The sequence below is a fragment of the Nerophis lumbriciformis genome, linkage group LG03, assembly GCF_033978685.3.
Source record: "Nerophis lumbriciformis linkage group LG03, RoL_Nlum_v2.1, whole genome shotgun sequence".
In the NCBI taxonomy this organism is placed as follows: Eukaryota; Metazoa; Chordata; class Actinopteri; order Syngnathiformes; family Syngnathidae; genus Nerophis; species Nerophis lumbriciformis.
The window spans coordinates 18,206,568-18,225,999 of record NC_084550.2 but is presented as its reverse complement, the minus strand read 5'-3'; the positions used below and the strand labels follow the sequence as shown (position 1 = coordinate 18,225,999).

Here is a 19,432-nt window from a genome sequence, read left to right as displayed (position 1 = left end):
TCATTTGTACCCCTTTCAGAGATCACATTTAGTTCCTCTTAAACATCCTCATGTTGCACAATGAAATGTAAGCATAGGATGAAGTGTGCATTCCTGTGACTTTCTCTAGTAACAGCAGTCCATGATTAATATAAATAAATTAACATTAATAATAAATGACAGTAGAATAAGCACACGTATGACTGAGGAGTCATAGTGTAACTTTGTGTGGTGTTTGACTTGTCCGACTTTTTGTGTGGCCATAAACGCACCAGTGGCTTAGTGCTTTGCGTGTTGGTTTTGGCCTGGTTTGTACGGCAGAAAATGACTAGTTTTTCGAGATAGAAGTTTTTTACTCAAGTTTTTGGTGTGGTTATGGCCGAATATAAACAGTTTTGCTCAATAAAGTGATCGATATAATTCCTGTCCTCGAAGCATCTCGATAGACGTTACAATAATTGAACGGTGTTCAATTGAACGGTGTTGACGAACACCATTAGCGCCGCTTGTTGTCACTGTCACTCAGAGTTGCATTGCAAAATTATACAGAATAAATGTGTTTATTTAGTTTCGAATTCAGATGGGATTTGATTTGGTGCGCGGCATATATTTGCTGTGCGCAGAGGACGCTTGAGCAGTGCGCAATTGCGCAGGCGCGCACCTTAGAGGGAACGTTGCTCACATGACACATGTGCATACAGACAAGGTAGACTGCAATCCTTTCACAGAAGCTTTAAACTCATTTAATGTAACAAGGGTTTGAAGTTGAAGATTCGATTGTAGGTTATTCCAAGCCTTGGGTGCTGAAAACCTAAATGCTTTCTTGCCCAGTTCAGTTCGTACTTTAGGGACGACAAATTGCAGAACATTCATTGAACGAAGATTGTGACTTCCTTGTTTCTTTGTTAAAAGACAAGATGGATAAGATGTGGTGATACCCAGAATGATTGAGGCGTCGAGCACATAAAGACGTCCAGTTAACCATAGAGTATAACACACAATGGTGAGTAAGGGGAGCGCAGTTGGTGATGAATCTCAGTGCCCCGTGGTACTTAAAGGGGAACTGCACTTTTTTGGAATTTTGCCTATAACGATGGATGTTTTTTTTCTTTTTTTGCATTCTAAATATTAAATAAATGTGATCAAAAGTCTGCTTATAATGGAGCTTATGGGAAGCTGTTTATTTCTGCCTATAGAGCCCCTAAAAGAACATGCAATCACCTCAATTCGGGTTTTATATACCGTATTTTTCGGAGTATATGTCGCACCGGCCGAAAATGCATGATAAAGAAGGAAAAAAACATATATAAGTCGCACTGGAGTATAAGTCACATTTTTTGGGGAAATTTATTTGATAAAACCCAACACCAAGAATAGACATTTGAAAGGCAATTTAAAATAAATAAAGAATAGTGAACAACAGGCTGAATAAGTGTACGTTATATGACGCATAAATAACCAACTGAGAACGTGCCTGGTATGTTAACGTAACATATTATGGTAAAAGTCATTCAAATAACTTTAACTTTAGAATTTAAAGCCAGCAACACGTGACAAAGATGTTGGGAAAGGTGGCAATAAATACTGATAAAGTTGAGGAATGCTCATCAAACACTTATTTGGAACATCCCACAGGTGTGCAGGCTAATTGGGAACAGGTGGGTGCCATGATTGGGTATAAAAGTAGATTCCATGAAATGCTCAGTCATTCACAAACAAGGATGGGGCGAGGGTCACCACTTTGTCAACAAATGCGTGAGCAAATTGTTGAACAGTTTAAGAAAAACCTTTCTCAACCAGCTATTGCAAGGAATTTAGGGATTTCACCATCTACGGTCCGTAATATCATCATAGGGTTCAGAGAATCTGGAGAAATCACTGCACGTAAGCAGCTAAGCCCGTGACCTTCGATTCCTCAGGCTGTACTGCGTCAACAAGCGACATCAGTATGTAAAGGATATCACCACATGGGCTCAGGAACACTTCAGAAACCCACTGTCAGTAACTACAGTTGGTCGCTACATCTGTAAGTGCAAGTTAAAACTCTCCTATGCAAGGCGGAAACCGTTTATTAACAACACCCAGAAACGTGGAAAGTGTTCTGTAGTCTTACGAGTCAACATTTCAAATTGTTTTTGGAAACTGTGGACGTCGTGTCCTCCGGAACAAAGAGGAAAAAAAACACCCGGATTGTTATAGGCGCAAAGTTGAAAAGCCAGCATCTGTGATGGTATGGGGGTGTATTAGTGCCCAAGACATGGGTAACTTACACATCTGTGAAGGCGCCATTAATGCTGAAAGGTACATACAGGTTTTGGAGCAACATATGTTGCCATCCAAGCAACGTTACCATGGACGCCCCTGCTTATTTCAGCAAGACAATGCCAAGCCACGTGTTACATCAACGTGGCTTCATAGTAAAAGAGTGCGGGTACTAGACTGGCCTGCCTGTAGTCCAGACCTGTCTCCCATTGAAAATGTGTGGCGCATTATGAAGCCTAAAATACCACAACGGAGACCCCGGACTGTTGAACAACTTAAGCTGTACATCAAGCAAGAATGGGAAAGAATTCCACCTGAGAAGCTTAAAAAATGTGTCTCCTCAGTTCCCAAATGTTTACTGTGTGTTGTTAAAAGGAAAGGCCATGTAACACAGTGGTGAACATGCCCTTCCCAACTACTTTGGCACGTGGTGCAGCCATGAAATTCTAAGTTAATTATTATTTGCAAAAAAAAAATAAAGTTTATGAGTTTGAACATCAAATATGTTGTCTTTGTAGTGCATTCAATTGAATATGGGTTGAAAAGGATTTGTAAATCATTGTATTCCGTTTATATTTACATCTAACACAATTTCCCAACTCATATGGAAACGGGGTTTGTACTACCACCACCATGCTTGGCGGTAGGGTGGTGTTCCTGGGATTAAAGGCCTCATCTTTGCTCCTCAAAGTGTATGTAAACTTTTGACCACAACTGTATACGACATTAATATCGTACCATAACCGTTACATCCCTTTATGTATTTTTGTTAAATATCTCCGCCATCCCCTCCCCTCCTGTTGCAAGTCTTGTGGTTTCTGTGTAAAATGTTTGTGTGCTTATCGGCTATCAAATTTGGTTTGATTTCAAAATTTCGAGACTTATGTAGATCCCAAATACACAAAAACAGGTACAATAGGTAAGGAGAGTTGGTTTTGCGTAATATGTCCCCTTTAAAGGGAAGTGAAGAAAGTGCAATGTGTTTATTACTAACCAAGAGCCCCTTGTGTCAAGCAACGTTTTTCTACTGCTAACTAACATGCCAAGAAGTTGTGTTCTATTTGGTCACACAACCTTGTCTTCCGAGCAACACACACAGAAGTGGAAACACAAACATCGGGGTTTTTTACCCTGTGCCTTTTTGTACATTACCAGTGTAGTCCGACGACACGTTAAAGATCGCAGTCTGGTTGTCCTGAACACTCTCCACCACAACTCGTAACCAGGTGTCCCAGGGTGGGTTGGTGAGAGAAGCGGAGCAGCTCCTCCCCGAACAGTTCACTCTAACTGGGACCTCCAGCAGAGAATTTGAGCCCAGACTGAGGACCAGTGAACAGTTTGCACTTCCCGTACCCTCTTTTGACGCACACTCATCCAAAGACACAGAGACCGAGGAGGCAAACTGTGGTACATACAACCTAAACAAGACGTACGACTATTAGGCCCCACTGGAGTTAAAAGGACAACACAAATGTGTAGACGTCATACTTGAGGCGTGCAGGGTTGTCAGGGGTAGCAGTCTGTCGAAGCGACTGTCCCTGTTGTAGTATGGGTGTGTCAACTGCCCTTCTGATTGACAGCTGAGGTTGGAACATATAGGTGCAAGATGGAAAGCCCTGGGGAAGTAAAGAAAACGTGACACCACATTAAAATACAGTCGTGGTCAAAAGTCATGGCTGTTCCCAATCATTTCTACAAGTCTTATTTTTTTGTGATAGAGTGATTGTTTTTGTTTCATCTGACATCAAATGGACAAAGATAAGACCTTCTAGAGGAAAGTTCTGTGGTCAGATGAAGCAAACATTTAGCTGTTTGGCCACAATACCCAGCAATATGTTTGGAGGAGAAAAGGTGAGGCCTTTAATCCCAGGAACACTATTCCTACCGTAAAGCATGGTGGTGGTCGTATTATGCTCTGGGCCTGTTTTGCTGCCAATGGAACTGGTGCTTTACAGTAAATGGGACAATGAAAAAGGAGGACTACCTCCAAATTCTTCAGGACAACCTAAAATCATCAGCCCGGAGGTTGGGTCTTGAAGTTGGCACGTTGTGTAAATCGTAAATAAAAACAGAATACAATGATTTGCTAATCCTTTTCAACCTATATTCAATTGAATAGACTGCAAAGACAAGATACTTAACGTTAGCACTGGAAAACTTTTGTTATTTTTTGCAAATATTAGCTCACTGGGAATTTGATGCCTGAAACATGTTTCAAAAAGCTGGCACAAGTGGCAAACAAGACTGAGAAAGTTGAGGAATGCTCATCAAACACTTATTTGGAACATCCCAAAAGTGAACGGGCTAATTGGGAACAGGTGGGTGCCATGATTGGGTATAAAAGCAGCTTCCATGAAATGCTCAGTCATTCACAAACAAGGATGGGGTGAGGGTCACCATTTTGTGAGCAAATTGTTGAACAGTTTAAGAACAACATTTCTCACCATTGGAAGGAATTTGGGGATTTTACCATCTACAGTTCGTAATATCATCAAAAAATTTAGAGAATCTGGAGAAATCACTGCACGAAAGTGATGATGTTACGATTCTTCGATCCCTCAGGCGGTACTGCATCAAAAGGCGACAGTGTGTAAAGGATATCACCATATGGGCTCAGGAACACTTCAAAAACCACTGTCAGTAATTACAGTTTGTCGCTACATCTGTAACTGCAAGTTAATACTGTACTATGCAAAGCAAAAGCCATTTATCAACAACACCCAGAAACATACTTGCCAACCTTGAGACCTCCGATTTCGGGAGGTGGGGGGTGGGGTCTGGGGGGCGTGGTTGGGGGCGGGGCTAAGAGGGGAGGAGTATATTTACAGCTACATTTTCACCAAGTCAAGTATTTCATATACATATATAAAATAAATACTTGACTTTCAGTGAATTCTAGCTATATATATATATATATATTTATTTTATATATATATATATATATTTATTTTATATATATATATATATATATATATATATATATATATATATATATATATATATATATATATATATATATATATATATATATATATATATATATATATATATATATATATATATATATATAAAGGGACGGCGTGGCGCAGTGGAAGAATGGCCGTGCGCGACCCGAGGGTCCCTGGTTCAATCCCCACCTAGTACCAACCTCGTCATGTCCGTTGTGTCCTGAGCAAGACACTTCACCCTTGCTCCTGATGGGTGCTGGTTAGCGCCTTGCATGGCAGCTCCCTCCATCAGTGTGTGAATGGGTAAATGTGGAAGTAGTGTCAAAGCGCTTTGAGTACCTTGAAAGTAGAAAAGCGCTATACAAGTACAACCCATTTATCATTTATATATATATATATATATATATATATATATATATATATATATATATATATATATATATATATAAATAAAAGAAATACTTGAATTTCAGTGTTCATTTATTTACACATATACACACACATAACCCTCATCTACTCATTGTTGAGTTAAGGGTTGAATTGTCCATTCTTGTTCTATTCTCTGTCACTATTTTTCTAACCATGCTGAACACCCTTTTGCAGGTACCCAGAAAGGTTTCGAGTACCACCAAAAAAACTGAATCTCTGAAGATAGTATAAAAATCTGTGTTAAAGGTGTACAAATACTGTTTGTATAATAAGTATGTTATTGTTTACAAATGAGGGTTAAGAGTTCAGTACTAAAAAAAAAAGAAAAGAATGTGGCTTAAGTACAGTTTTTTAATTGAGCTGCTGCATTTTTTGGTTGGGTTGTTTATTTATTTTGAGTAACTTCTGTACATTTCTAAAAGGGGAGGAATGTAATAGAGTGATCTATGTTTGTCTGTTGCCATCTCCCGGTGAATGTTGGCTATAGCGTACTGGGGTTACTTTTTGGTTGGCCAACAATTTACGTGGTGTTGCGCACCTGACGTCACTCAGGTCCGCATGGAGCTGGAGGGGGCGTGGCTTCCAGCTCCGCCTGAATTTCGGGAGATTTTCGGGAGAAAATTTGTCCCGGGAGGTTTTCGTGAGAGGCGCTGAATTTCGGGAGTCTCCCGGAAAATCCGGGAGGCTTGGCAAGTGGGCCCAGAAACGCCACCGGCTTCGCTGGGACCGAGCTCATCTAAGATGGACTGATGCAAATTGGAAAAGTGTTCTGTGGTCTGACGAGTCCACATTTCAAAATGTTTTTGGAAACTGTGGACGTCGTGTCCTCTGGAACAAAGTGGAAAAGAACCATCCGGATTGTTATAGGCGCAAAGTTCAAAAGCCAGCATCTGTGATGGTATGGGGGTATATTAGTGCTTAAAGCATGGGTAACTTACACATCTGTGAAGGCACCATTAATGCTGAAAGGTACATACAGGTTTTGGAGCAACATATGTTGCCATCCAAGCAACGTTATCATGGACGCCCCTGCTTATTTCAGCAAGACGATGCCAAGCCACGTGTTACAACAGCGTGGCTTCGTAGTAAAAGAGTGCGGGTACTAGACTGGCCTGCCTGTAGTCCAGACCTGTCTCCAATTGAAAATGTGTGGCGCATTATGAAGCCTAAAATACCACAACGGAGACCCCGGACTGTTGAACAACTTAAGCTGTACATCAAGCAAAAATTCTCAGTTCCCAAACGTTTACTTGAGTATTGTTAAAAGGAAAGGCCATGTAACACAGTGGTAAAAATGCCCCTGTGCCAACTTTTTTGCATTGTGTTGCTGCCATTATATTCTAAGTTAATGATTATTTCTCAGTTCGAACATTATCTTGTCTTTGCAGTCTATTCAATTGAATATAAGTTAAAAAAGGATTTGCAAATCATTCTGTCTTTATTTACGAATTACACAACATGAGAAATTCACTGGTTTTGGGCTTTGTGCAACACAGCAATAAAGTTAACATTACGTTCCCAAATTATTTTCGAAAAGTCAGAAATGGTGACAGTTTTCCGATCACATTGGATTTTGGAGTGCGCCTATTGAGTGAAAGGTAAGAAAGAGTAGCAACAAACCTTCTGCTCAATGCGGCCGTCATCTTCCGGCAGGTGGGCGGCAACAAACCAGTCCCCGGGCGCAGGGTTGGACAAGTTGAATGTTGCGGAGTTCTGCGCGGCGGTCACTGAGAGGTTCACGACGAGAAGACGACTCCACAGTGTGGCGTTGGGAAACGCAGTGCCAATGGGGTTTATTACGGGAGGGGCGCCATGCCTAATATAGCTATAAAAAGGAGAGAGGGGAGAATAAATACCCGTGGCTGTTCAAGGTGGCAGATAGATAACCGGAATCTTACATGGAGACGTTACTCGGTCGGCAGTAAAATCTTTGGTCCTTGGTTACGGTGAAGAGCCAGCGGGCTATAGCAGTCTCCTCAGGTATGTGGAAGCTCTGCAACCTGACATTACCATACCAGCCGTACTTGGACAACTTCTGATTAGGCTTGGATGAGAACTCGGATACGAACGTCACCTCTCCACCTGTAAGATGAGTTTGCACATGCATCAAAAAGCACAATATCACCAACGTCCAACCCCTAAAGCAGGGGTGTCAAACTCATTTTAGATCGGGGGGCCGCATGGAGAAAAATCTACTCCCGAGTGGCACGATAACTTAAAAATAAAGACAACTTCAGATTGTTTTCTTTGTTTAAAATGTTTTTTTTGTTTTTTTGTCCTGTCCAGCTTCTCAGGCAAATCATATAGTAGATGTAGATGCCCATATCGGCTGTTCAGATTTACTTCACAAAAGAGAAGTGTAGGATACTTCTCTTGTTGCCTTATTTGTATTTGACTTTATTAAATGCATTTATATTATCATTTGGTGCAGCCGGGCCGGAGCAGGAGGGGATAGAAAGAGAAAAAAAAGAAGACAGAGGGGGGAAATTGTGGGGACAAGAGGGGGATTAGACAGAGAGACAAAAACAACAACAGCAAACACAACAACAACAATAGAGCAACATCAGCAAATACGACATGTACAAATATGATGGTAAAAGTGATAGCAAATAAGCAGCTAGTGAAAATAAAAAAATAATACAGAAATGACAATGAGCATTATTACACTACAAATGGATCAATACAAATACCAATAGAAATAGCGCTATTGATAATGTACAATACCAATAATTTACCTCTACTATCAACAATAAAGTTGTTCAAATGCAACAATACATATACGTAATGATAACTAGAGATACGAAAGAATGCAGAAAAATGGAGGGGAGAAAGAGAAGTAACCTACATTAACCTTGTAGATTGTTATAGTAACAACAGGTTAAGCTTTGTCAGTGTGCCATGTGTTATACCCAGTTTACCCTAGGGCAACAACGTTAATATATGTTTGATGAAACGGATGCATATGTACTTGTATATGTACTTGTTTTGCTAATCGTAGACATCTTATAAGTAGACGCAGCATTGGCTGCTGTGACGCGAGAAATTGGGCCGCCATCTTGAAGTGGTGATGAGGAGCCGGCGAGCAGCCTAAACTGACAGTTGACATGTAGAAAACAAAGATGGTGTTCAGCGTTTTCCTGCTCAAACGAGCGGACTGTTAGAAATAGGAATCAGGGGATTACTTTTCACAAGTAATATTCAACATTAACGTACTATTGGTTGTATTTTGTGAAAAGAATATTACCACAGAGTTGAGAAGGATATTCAATATTTGTATGTGAAAATCGCAAAGAAATCTTCTGGGGGAGGATGACCCCCCCTACAGGGGTTTGGTTTACAAACTTTCAACCCCACCTTAAACAAAATTCACCAGCCGCCACTGATTATGATGCATTCTCATTTTGGGCAAAGTATAAGACAATACTTTCTTAACAGTATAACTGTAGCCAGGAATAAGTCTTCAAGTAACAATATTCAAATACTGACATTGTTGGGTAAGACAGAATTTGGTTTTATTCTGAATCCAGTGAAACAGATTGGTGGTTTTAGCTGATATAAACACTTTCAGGTGTTTATATATGTTTATGTTGAAGTATTTGGCAGACGCTTTTATCCAAAGCGACATACATAAAAAATACATATAAAACAATCACTGTAAACATGATCATTTAAGGGAAGAATGTACAAACCCCGTTTCCATATGAGTTGGGAAATTGTGTTAGATGTAAATATAAACGGAATACAATGATTTGCAAATCCTTTTCAACCCATATTCAATTGAATGCACTACAAACACAAGATATTTGATGTTCAAACTCATGAACTTTATTTTTTTTTGCAAATAATAATTAACTTAGAATTTCATGGCTACAACACGTGCCAAAGTAGTTGGGAAAGGGCATGTTCACCACTGTGTTACATGGCCTTTCCTTTTAACAACACTCAGTAAACATTTGGGAACTGAGGAGACCCATTTTTGAAGCTTCTCAGGTGGAATTCTTTCCCATTCTTGCTTGATGTACAGCTTAAGTTGTTCAACAGTCCGAAGGTCTCCGTTGTGGTATTTTAGGCTTTATAATGCGCCACACATTTTCAATGGGAGACAGGTCTGGACTACAGGCAGGCCAGTCTAGTACCCGCACTCTTTTACTATGAAGCCACGTTGATGTAACATGTGGCTTGGCATTGTCTTGCTGAAATAAGCAGGGGCGTCCATGGTAACGTTGCTTGGATGGCAACATATGTCGCTCCAAAACCTGTATGTACCTTTCAGCATTAATGGCGCCTTCACAAATGTGTAAGTTACCCATGCCTTGGGCACTAATACACCCCCATACCATCACAGATGCTGGCTTTTCAACTTTGCGCCTATAACAATCCGGATGGTTCTTCTCCTCTTTGGTCCGGAAAAGACGACGTCCACAGTTTCCAAAAACAATTTGAAATGTGGACTCGTCAGACCACAGAACACTTTTTCACTTTGTATCAGTCCATCTTAGATGAGCTCAGGCCCAGCGAAGCCGACGGCGTTTCTGGGTGTTGTTGATAAACGGTTTTCGCCTTGCATAGGAGAGTTTTAACTTGCACTTACAGATATAGTGACCAACTGTAGTTACTGACAGTGGGTTTCTGATGTGTTCCTGAGCCCATGTGGTGATATCCTTTACACACAGATGTCGCTTGTTGATGCAGTACAGCCTGAGGGATCGAAGGTCACGGGCTTAGCTGCTTACGTGCAGTGATTTCTCCAGATTCGCTGAACCCTTTGATGATATTACGGACCGTAGATGGTGAGAAAGGTTTTTCTTAAACTGTTCAACAATTTGCTCTGGCATTTGTTGACAAAGTGGTGACCCTCGCCCCATCCTTGTTTGTGAATGACTGAGCATTTCATGGAATCTACTTTTATACCCAATCATGGCACCCACCTGTTCCCAATTTGCTTGTTCACCTGTGGGATATTCCAAAGAAGTGTTTGATGAGCATTCCTCAACTTTATCAGTATTTATTGCCACCTTTCCCAACTTCTTGGTCACGTGTTGCTGGCATCAAATTCTAAAGTTAATGATTATTTGCACAAAAAAAAAATGTTTATCAGTTAGAACATCAAATATGTTGTCTTTGTAGCATATTCAACTGAATATGGGTTGAAAATGATTTGCAAATCATTGTATTCCGTTTATATTTACATCTAACACAATTTCCCAACTCATATAGAAACGGGGTTTGTAGCATATAAGAATATTCCATTACTGTTAAGCAAACTATGAATAATAAAACACGCCAAAACATGTGACCTTTATCATAGCTACACGTATGTTAAAAAACCCGTGTGAAAATCAGTGGTATTCAGTGAGGTAAGATTAATTAAATGCGCTGACAGTTTATTGCTCCTGCCAAATGAATTGCACTGAGTGGAGCGGATCACCACTCCAAGATGGCGGCCCCGCGTCTCGTCGGCGCCAGTAGGCAGTAGCGGTCGATGCTTCGTCTACTTATAAGACGTCTATGATGCTAATGTTAGCATATGCACGGCTAAAACATAAAATAACAGCTCCAACACACCTTGACGGGTTTTCTCTACACGGAAGTGGCTCAAACGTGAACATTTCTACTGACACCTATTAAAATATGAATGTTATATGCATTAGTTGGTAAGAAAAATTGACGAGTTGTGACGAGTCGTGTCACTTTGGCCCAAGACACTTAGCAACACACCAAAACGGTAAATAATAGCCAAACCGCCATTATTTAGTATTTAGCGCTTACTGTCTTCAAACGCCGACGTTGAAAGGGCGAAGAAAAGCAGGCAACCGGGGAAATAAATCCCCATGTTTCCGTCGTGTCAAGTGTTGTCATCGGCACCCGGAAACACCACCGCTGTTCCGGCATCCGCGTGGGTGACGTCACTACTTATTTACCTCACGTTTTTACGTGCGTGCCGCCACGCACCGTGACGTCACAGTGAGCGCTTTGGTGAAGTTACAGACTTTATTTACTTCCAAACGTACGTTTTTGTATCGACATCAAAACAAAACCAAGCCTTTGCAAAGTGTCATGATTGTCATCGGCTGTGACGTCATCCCAACCTCCCACCGGAAGCCCTGAGAAAAACTTGTCCCATTAAATTTCAAAATAAATTCATATACTTTTCTACCACTCAAATTAAACCAGAAAATGCATTATTAAATTATGCAATGCATGTGCAATCCACAATTGTACTTTTAATGGCAGTCAAATGTTGATCTTTTTGTTATTTTATTCCACTACTGCAAACTACAAACCCCAAAACCAGTGAAGTTGTCACGTTGTGTAAATGGTAAATAAAAACAGAATACAATGATTTGCAAATCCTTTTCAACTTATATTCAATTGAATGAACTGCAAAGACAAGATATTTAATGTTCCAACTGAGAAACTTATTTTTTTTTGACAAATAATCATTAACTTAGAATATAATGGCAGCAACACATTGCAAAAAAAGTTGGCACAGGGGCATTTTTACCACTGTGTTACATGGCCTTTCCTTTTAACAACACTCAGTAAATGTTTGGGAACTGAGGAGACCAATTTTTGAAGCTTTTCAGGTGGAATTCTTTCCCATTCTTGCTTGATGTACAGCTTAAGTTGTTCAACAGTCCGGGGGTCTCCCTTGTGGTATTTTAGGCTTCATAATGCGTCACACATTTTCAATGGGACACAGGTCTGGACTACAGGCAGGCCAGTCTAGTACCCGCACTCTTTTACTACGAAGCCACACTGTTGTAACACGTGGCTTGGCATTAACTTGCTGAAAAAAGCAGGGGCGTCCATTATAACGTTGCTCCAAAACCTGTATGTACCTTTCAGCATTAATGGTGCATTCACAGACGTGTAAGTTACCCATGTCTTGGGCACTAATACACCCCCATACCATCACAGATGCTGGCTTTTCAACTTTGCGCCTATAACAATCTGGGTGGTTCTTTTCCTCTTTGTTCCGGAGGACACGACGTCCACAGTTTCCAAAAACTATTTGAAATGTGGACTCGTCAGACCACAGAACACTATTCCACTTTGCATTAGTCCATCTTAGATGAGCTCGGGCTCAGCGAAGCCGGCGGCGTTTCTGGGTGTTGTTGATAAATGGCTTTCGCTTTGCATAGTAGAGTTTTAACTTGCACTTACAGATGTAGCGACGAACTGTAGTTACTGACAGTGGTTAAGCCTAAGCCCATGCGGTGATATCCTTTACGCACTGATGTCGCTTTTTGATGCAGTACCGCCTGCGATCGAATAATCTTAATATCATCGCTTACGTGCAGTGATTTCTCCAGATTCTCTGAACCTTTTGATATTACGAACCGTATATGGTGAAATCCCTAAATTCCTTCCAATAGTGAGAAATGTTGTTCTTAAACTGTTCAACAATTTGCTCACGCATTTGTTCACAAAGTGGTGACCCTCGCTCCATCCTTGTTTGTGAACGACTGAACATTTCATGGAAGCTGCTTTTATACCCAATCATGGCACCCACCTGTTCCCAATGAGCCCGTTCACCTGTGGGATGTTCCAAATAAGTGTTTGATGAGCATTCCTCAACTTTCTCAGTCTTCTTTGCCACTGGTGCCAGCTTTTTTGAAACATGTAGCAGGTATCAAATTCCAAATTAGCGAATAGTTGCAAAAAATAACGTTTTCAAACATCAAGCATCTTGTCTTTGCAGTCTATTCAATTGAATATAAGTTAAAAAGGATTAGCAAATCATTGTATTCTGTTTTTATTTACCATTTACACAACATGCCAACTTCACTGGTTATGGGTTTTTGTATATTCAGGCTTGATCTTTAACCTTTATTATATGGAAAACTCTGTGCACATTTTGAATTAGATTTGATTTAAAGGGTTGAAATTAAATTAAAAAAAACATGTTTTCTATTTTCATTAACGAAGTTCAGCATAAAAAGTACAACTTTTAACTTAAAACTCGACTTACCTTTAAGCACTGTTTAGGAATGCAACTCATGAGGCCCTCTTTTATTTGATATTGTATGTATTTGGCAAACTATATTAGCCACTTTGAGAATACTTTGTATAATCTATTGAAAACACTGTCAACATATTGCTAATTTACCATTTTAATTACAGTATTTTAACACGCAAGACCCCTATCAAATAAAAGTGCAAAATAATAATTTGAATATGTCCAGTATATAACTGAAAGTTTGCATTCATATTCAAGTTTCACACTACAATAATGTCATTTTATTGTAGGGATAGCTTTATGTTATAGAACATTTTATTAATTACGCCAAGGAAAATTTATTTATAGAGCACAATCCATGCACAGGGCAAGTCAAAATACTAAATTCTAAGAAGGCACAAATGAAAACAAAATAACCATAAAAATAATCATAATTCAAGTTAAGATCATCATAAAACCATCATTCAAAAGTAAAATCAAATAGTGTGCATAAAATACTTTCAGAGCCACAATGCTCCGACATGTCGGAGAAAAGACTTTCAAACAGCTTTCATAGTGTACAACAATAAGTGCAGTGCATGACCTAAGCACTGCACTTATGTGGTCATATTTCCTGGTTCTCGTCAGGACTCGAGCAGCAGCATTTGTAGCTGCTTTACAGTAGTGCTGTGCGATACCACTGTTTTTCTTTCCGATCAGATACAAAGTAAAATTCAGGCTGGTATCTCTGTGCACATAAAACTAATGAGCCTGCTAAAATTTAAAAAGTTGTGTATTTCAAATAATATACAGTATCTAAAAAATAAAAAAAAAGAAGCAGAAAAGTAAGGAAAAAAAAGAAAATAATCGGAACGCAATGAGGACAAAGATGAATTCATTTAAACTAATAAGTAAACATATACTTAGTCACTTCGGTTTGTCTTTAAATATATATAATCTCTGTTTATAGCATTTTTCAAAAATGTATAATATATCAAAATGGCTTAAAAGTACTTAACTTTTCAGTATATGGCCCTTGGTGGACAACGTTTAAACATAACTGATCCAAAATATTAGAAGCTCTCAAAATAAAAATAAAATAAACTTAAAATATGAACACAATTTAATTAGTTAATTAAAATTAAAATAGTACAGTATTATTTAGAAAAATTACAACAACAACAAAAACTGTTTAATATGTAACGAGTAATGAGAAAAAACTGAAATGTTCCAACTAATAATCATATACAGTCGTGGTCAAAAGTTGACATACACTTGTAAAGAACATAATGTCATGGCTGTCTTGAGTTTCCAATCATTTCTACAACTCTTATTTTTTTGTGATAGAGTGATTGGAGCACATACTTACAAAAATTTTGCTGTTTGGCCAAAATACCCAGCAACATGTTTGGAGGAGAAAAGGTGAGGCCTTTAATCCCAGGAACACCATGCCTACCGTCAAGCATGGTGGTGGTAGTATTATGCTCTGGGCCTGTTTTGCTGCCAATGGAACTGGTGCTTTACAGAGAGTAAATGGGACAATGAAAAATGAGGATTACCTCCAAGTTCTTCAGGACAACCTAAAATCATCAGCCTGGAGGTTGGGTCTTGGGCGCAGTTGGGTGTTCCAACAGGACAATGACCCCAAACACACGTCAAAAGTGGTAAAGGAATGGCAAAATCAGGCTAGAATTAAAGTTTTAGAATGGCCTTCCCAAAGTCCTGACTTAAACGTGTGGACAATGCTGAAGAAACAAGTCCATGTCAGAAAACCAACAAATTTAGCTGAACTGCACCAATTTTGTCAAGAGGAGTGGTCAAAAATTCAAGCAGAAGCTTGTGGATGGCTACCAAAAGCGCCTTATTGCGGTGAAACTGGCCAAGGGACATGTAAGCAAATATTAACATTGCTGTATGTATACTTTTGACCCAGCGCATTTGCTCACATTTTTAGTAGACCCATAATAAATTCATAAAAGAACCAAACTTCTCGAAACTTAGGGATGGCTCTGCAAAACGAAGTTAAAACTGAACTGGCGGTAAAGTAAACAAAAACAGAATGCTGGACGACAGCAAAAACTTACAGTGTGCGGCGCGGCAGACGGCGTCCACAAAGTACATCCGAACATGACAGGGCAAATCAACAACAAAATAGGAGCGCAGCAGATTTGGTCACATTTTCAGTAGACCCATAATAAATTCATAAAAGAACCAAACTTCATGAATGTTTTTGTGACCAACAAGTATGTGCTCCAATCACTCTAGCACAAAAAAATAAGAGTTGTAGAAATTATTGAAAACTCAAGAGAGCCATGACATTATGTTCTTTACAAGTGTATGTAAACTTTTGACCATGACTGTACATAGTCGCCTATAATACAAAGCTGACCAAGTTTTGTCTTTAAATATAAATATCTGTTTTTAGCATTTTTTTCTTAAAATAAATAAATATCAATATTACCTCTGCATACTTTGACGTCTAAGTATGCGGACCTTGGTGGAAAAAGTTTGGACCCACTGAACTAAAAGTATCGATATTTTGATTTGAGAATCGATATTAGAGCATAAAGATCTGGTATCAATGATATCGAAATTTCAGTATGGATCTGCACATCACTACTGCACAGCTTTTTTTAGAGAGTCTAGTGAGAAGGCCATTGAAGTCTAACATGCTGAAGAGAAGACAAAGGCATGGATTAGTCTTTCTAAGTCTGATTAAGACATTGTCTATGAATGTTCTCATTCATCCAGGTCATTGTCATCTCAGGGCATTCAATTGATCGCAACTGGACTGTTTGGTTTGTCTTGGAAGACGTTTCGACAGACGCAAAATGTATCAGGTCTATCTGAGAAACTCGGAATGATTTTTAACCAACACAACATCCCAGTACACTTCAAACCAGGCAACACCCTGAGACAAGAGACTAGTGCATCCTAAAGACCGGACACCCCACACCCACAAGAACAATCTGGTGTATGCTATCCAGTGTAATGATGAACGCCCCGATTCATGAATTGGGGAAACAAAACAACCACTAAGCCGACGGGCAAACTCTTCAGGCCAAGACTCAGGTGTCTACCTGCACCACAGGGAGAAACGGCACTCCTTTGAGAACAAAAATGTACAGATTCTGGACAAGGAGGACGGATGGTACGAAAAAGGAGTGAGGGAACAGAGGAGGTGGTGTGCGACACCGCCTGTCTCCCACATACAACACTGTCCCTTCAATTCCTAAAAGACTCTGTGATTTAGTCTCCAACAAATAACAGGAGTTAGAAACATTCTGGTCACAGACTTAGGCTTCCTTTTATTCTCATTCAAATTTTAAAGGGGAACATTATCACAATTTCAGAAGGGTTAAAACCATTAAAAATCAGTTCCCAGTGGCTTATTATATTTTTCGAAGTTTTTTTCAAAATTTTACCCATCACGCAATATCCCTAAAAAAAGCTTCAAAGTGCCTTATTTTAACCATCGTTATAAACACCCGTCCATTTTCCTGGGACGTCACACAGTGATGCCAACACAAACCTGCCTCCCCTCACTCTCACCTCTCATCACCACTATAATTAACTCCTCCCTATCCACTGGCTCTGTCCCTCCTGCCCTCAAGCTGGCTGCCATCACCCCCATTCTCAAGAAACCCGGTCTCGGCCCCAACTCCCCCAACAACTACAGGCCCATCTCCAACCTCCCCTTCCTCTCTAAAATTCTCGAACGTGCAGTTGCCTCCCAAATCAAATCCCACCTTCACCACAATAACCTATACGAAAAGTTCCAATCCGGCTTACGCTCACTCCACAGCACAGAAACTGCCCTCCTCAAGGTCACCAATGACATCCTCCTCTCCGCCGACTCTGGTTCCCTCTCCATCCTCATCCTCCTCAGTTCTGCCTTCGACACCATCAACCACTCCATCCTCCTAACACGCCTCCACTCCTCCCTTGGTTTATCCGGCACTGCCCTCTCCTGGATGAAATCCTACCTCTCTGACCGTCAGCAATTCATCTCAACCAACAACTGCACCTCCTCCACTGCCCCAGTCACCCACGGCGTCCCCCAGGGCTCAGTACTTGGCCCCCTACTCTTCACCATCTACCTCCTACCCCTCGGTCAGATCCTCCGACACCACGGCCTTCAATTTCACTGCTATGCCGACGACACACAACTATACAGTTCCACCACGACCATCACCACAGCCACCCACTCCACCCTCACCACCTGCCTCACAGACATAAAAACCTGGATGCAAAAAAACTTTCTAAAACTCAACTGCAACAAATCTGAAATAATTATCATTGGCCCCGACTCCCTCACTCGCTCCACTCAGGACTTTTCATTAAACATAGACGGCTCCCTTGTCACTACCTCCACCCACATCCGCAATCTAGGTGTAATTTTCGACCCTACCCTTTCACTCCTCCCCCACGTAAACCACATCACCAAAACTGCATTCTTCCACCTCAGAAACATTGCCCGTCTCCGGCCCTCCCTCACATCCTCTGCTGCCGAAACCCTCATCCACGCCTTCATCTCATCCCGGCTAGACTACTGCAACAGCATCCTCTACGGCATCACCTCCAAAACCCTCAACAAACTGCAATACGTCCAGAACTCTGCTGCCCGCCTGCTCACCGGAACCCGCTCCAGAGAGCACATCACACCTGTCCTTCATGACCTCCACTGGCTGCCTGTCAAATACAGAATCACCTTTAAAATACTCCTCACCACCTACAAGGCACTCCATAACCTGGCACCACCCTACCTCTCTGACCTCCTCCAGCCACACGTCCCGTCCCGTTTCCTCAGGTCTAGTGATGCCGGCCTCCTTGAGGTCCCCAAGACCAGGCGCCGAACCTGGGGCGACAGGGCCTTCTCCGTGGCTGCCCCCTCTCTCTGGAACGCTCTCCCCAGGCACATCAGAGATGCCCCCTCCCTCCCTACCTTCAAAGCCACCCTAAAAACTCACCTCTTCACATTAGCCTTTCCAAACTGACCCTGCCCTAGGTGTCTCTTATTTATTTATTTATTTATTTTAATTTTAATTTAATTTTTTCTAATAAAGTTGTTTTTATCTGCTTTGAGTGTCGCAGGATATCCACACATTCTTGCCATCTCTGTCGTAGCATAGCTTTCGTCGGCAAAGTGTGCGGAACAAATGTCCAATTTCTTGCCACTTTCGCATCTTTGGGCCACTGGTGCAACTTGAATCCATCCCTGTTCGTGTTGTTACACCCTCCGACAACACACCGACGAGGCATGATGTCTCCAAGGTACGGAAAACAGTCGAAAAAACGGAAAATAACAGAGCTGATTTGACTCGGTGTTTGAGAAAATGGCGGATTGCTTCCCGATGTGACGTCATCGCTCCGAGAGCGAATATTAGAAAGGCGTTTAATTCGCCAAAATTCACCCATTTAGAGTTTGGAAATCGGTAAAAAAAATATATGGTCTTTTTTCTGCAACATCAAGGTATATATTGACGCTTACATAGGTCTGGTGATAATGTTCCCCTTTAACTTTACAGTACGGATAAGAACGGAATTTTGTTGCATTGGCTCGTTGTAGTGCAGGATAAAAGAGCAATAAGGTGCAGATATAAATAAATAAATAGGTTACTGTACAGATAAATATATTGCACTTTTGCATATGCATCCACGTTTATGGATGTATGTTATATTGTCTTTATATTCCAGCGCGTTAATCCATTTTTTGGGAGGAATTGAGGGGATTATTATTATGATGCGTTCAAGAGTCTTATGGCCAGAGGGAAGAAGCTATTACAGAACCTGGAGGTTCTGCTACGGAGGCCGCGGAACCTCCTTCTAGAGTCCAGAGGTGAAAACAATACTTGGTGGGGGTGGGAGGAGT

The 19,432-nt window shown here is 40.7% G+C and overlaps 1 protein-coding gene across 2 annotated transcripts in view; it reads right to left on the bottom strand.

The window, feature by feature from the left end:
* Positions 1–11,624, bottom strand: part of pgap6 (post-glycosylphosphatidylinositol attachment to proteins 6) — a 31,411-nt gene extending 19,787 nt beyond the window's left edge. Inside the window, exons 1-5 of one of the 2 annotated variants that reach the window (XM_061934754.1) lie at positions 11,388–11,624; positions 7,517–7,700; positions 7,239–7,443; positions 3,730–3,857; positions 3,394–3,659 (exon numbers count right to left, since the gene is read on the bottom strand). In XM_061934754.1, coding sequence (XP_061790738.1) covers positions 3,394–3,659; positions 3,730–3,857; positions 7,239–7,443; positions 7,517–7,700; positions 11,388–11,451 — 847 coding nt within the window. In that variant the 5' untranslated portion in view covers positions 11,452–11,624. The remainder of the gene's footprint in view (positions 1–3,393; positions 3,660–3,729; positions 3,858–7,238; positions 7,444–7,516; positions 7,701–11,387) is intronic. The other variant, XM_061934744.1, reaches the window with a different exon arrangement.
* Between the last annotated feature and the right edge of the window lie 7,808 nt (positions 11,625–19,432).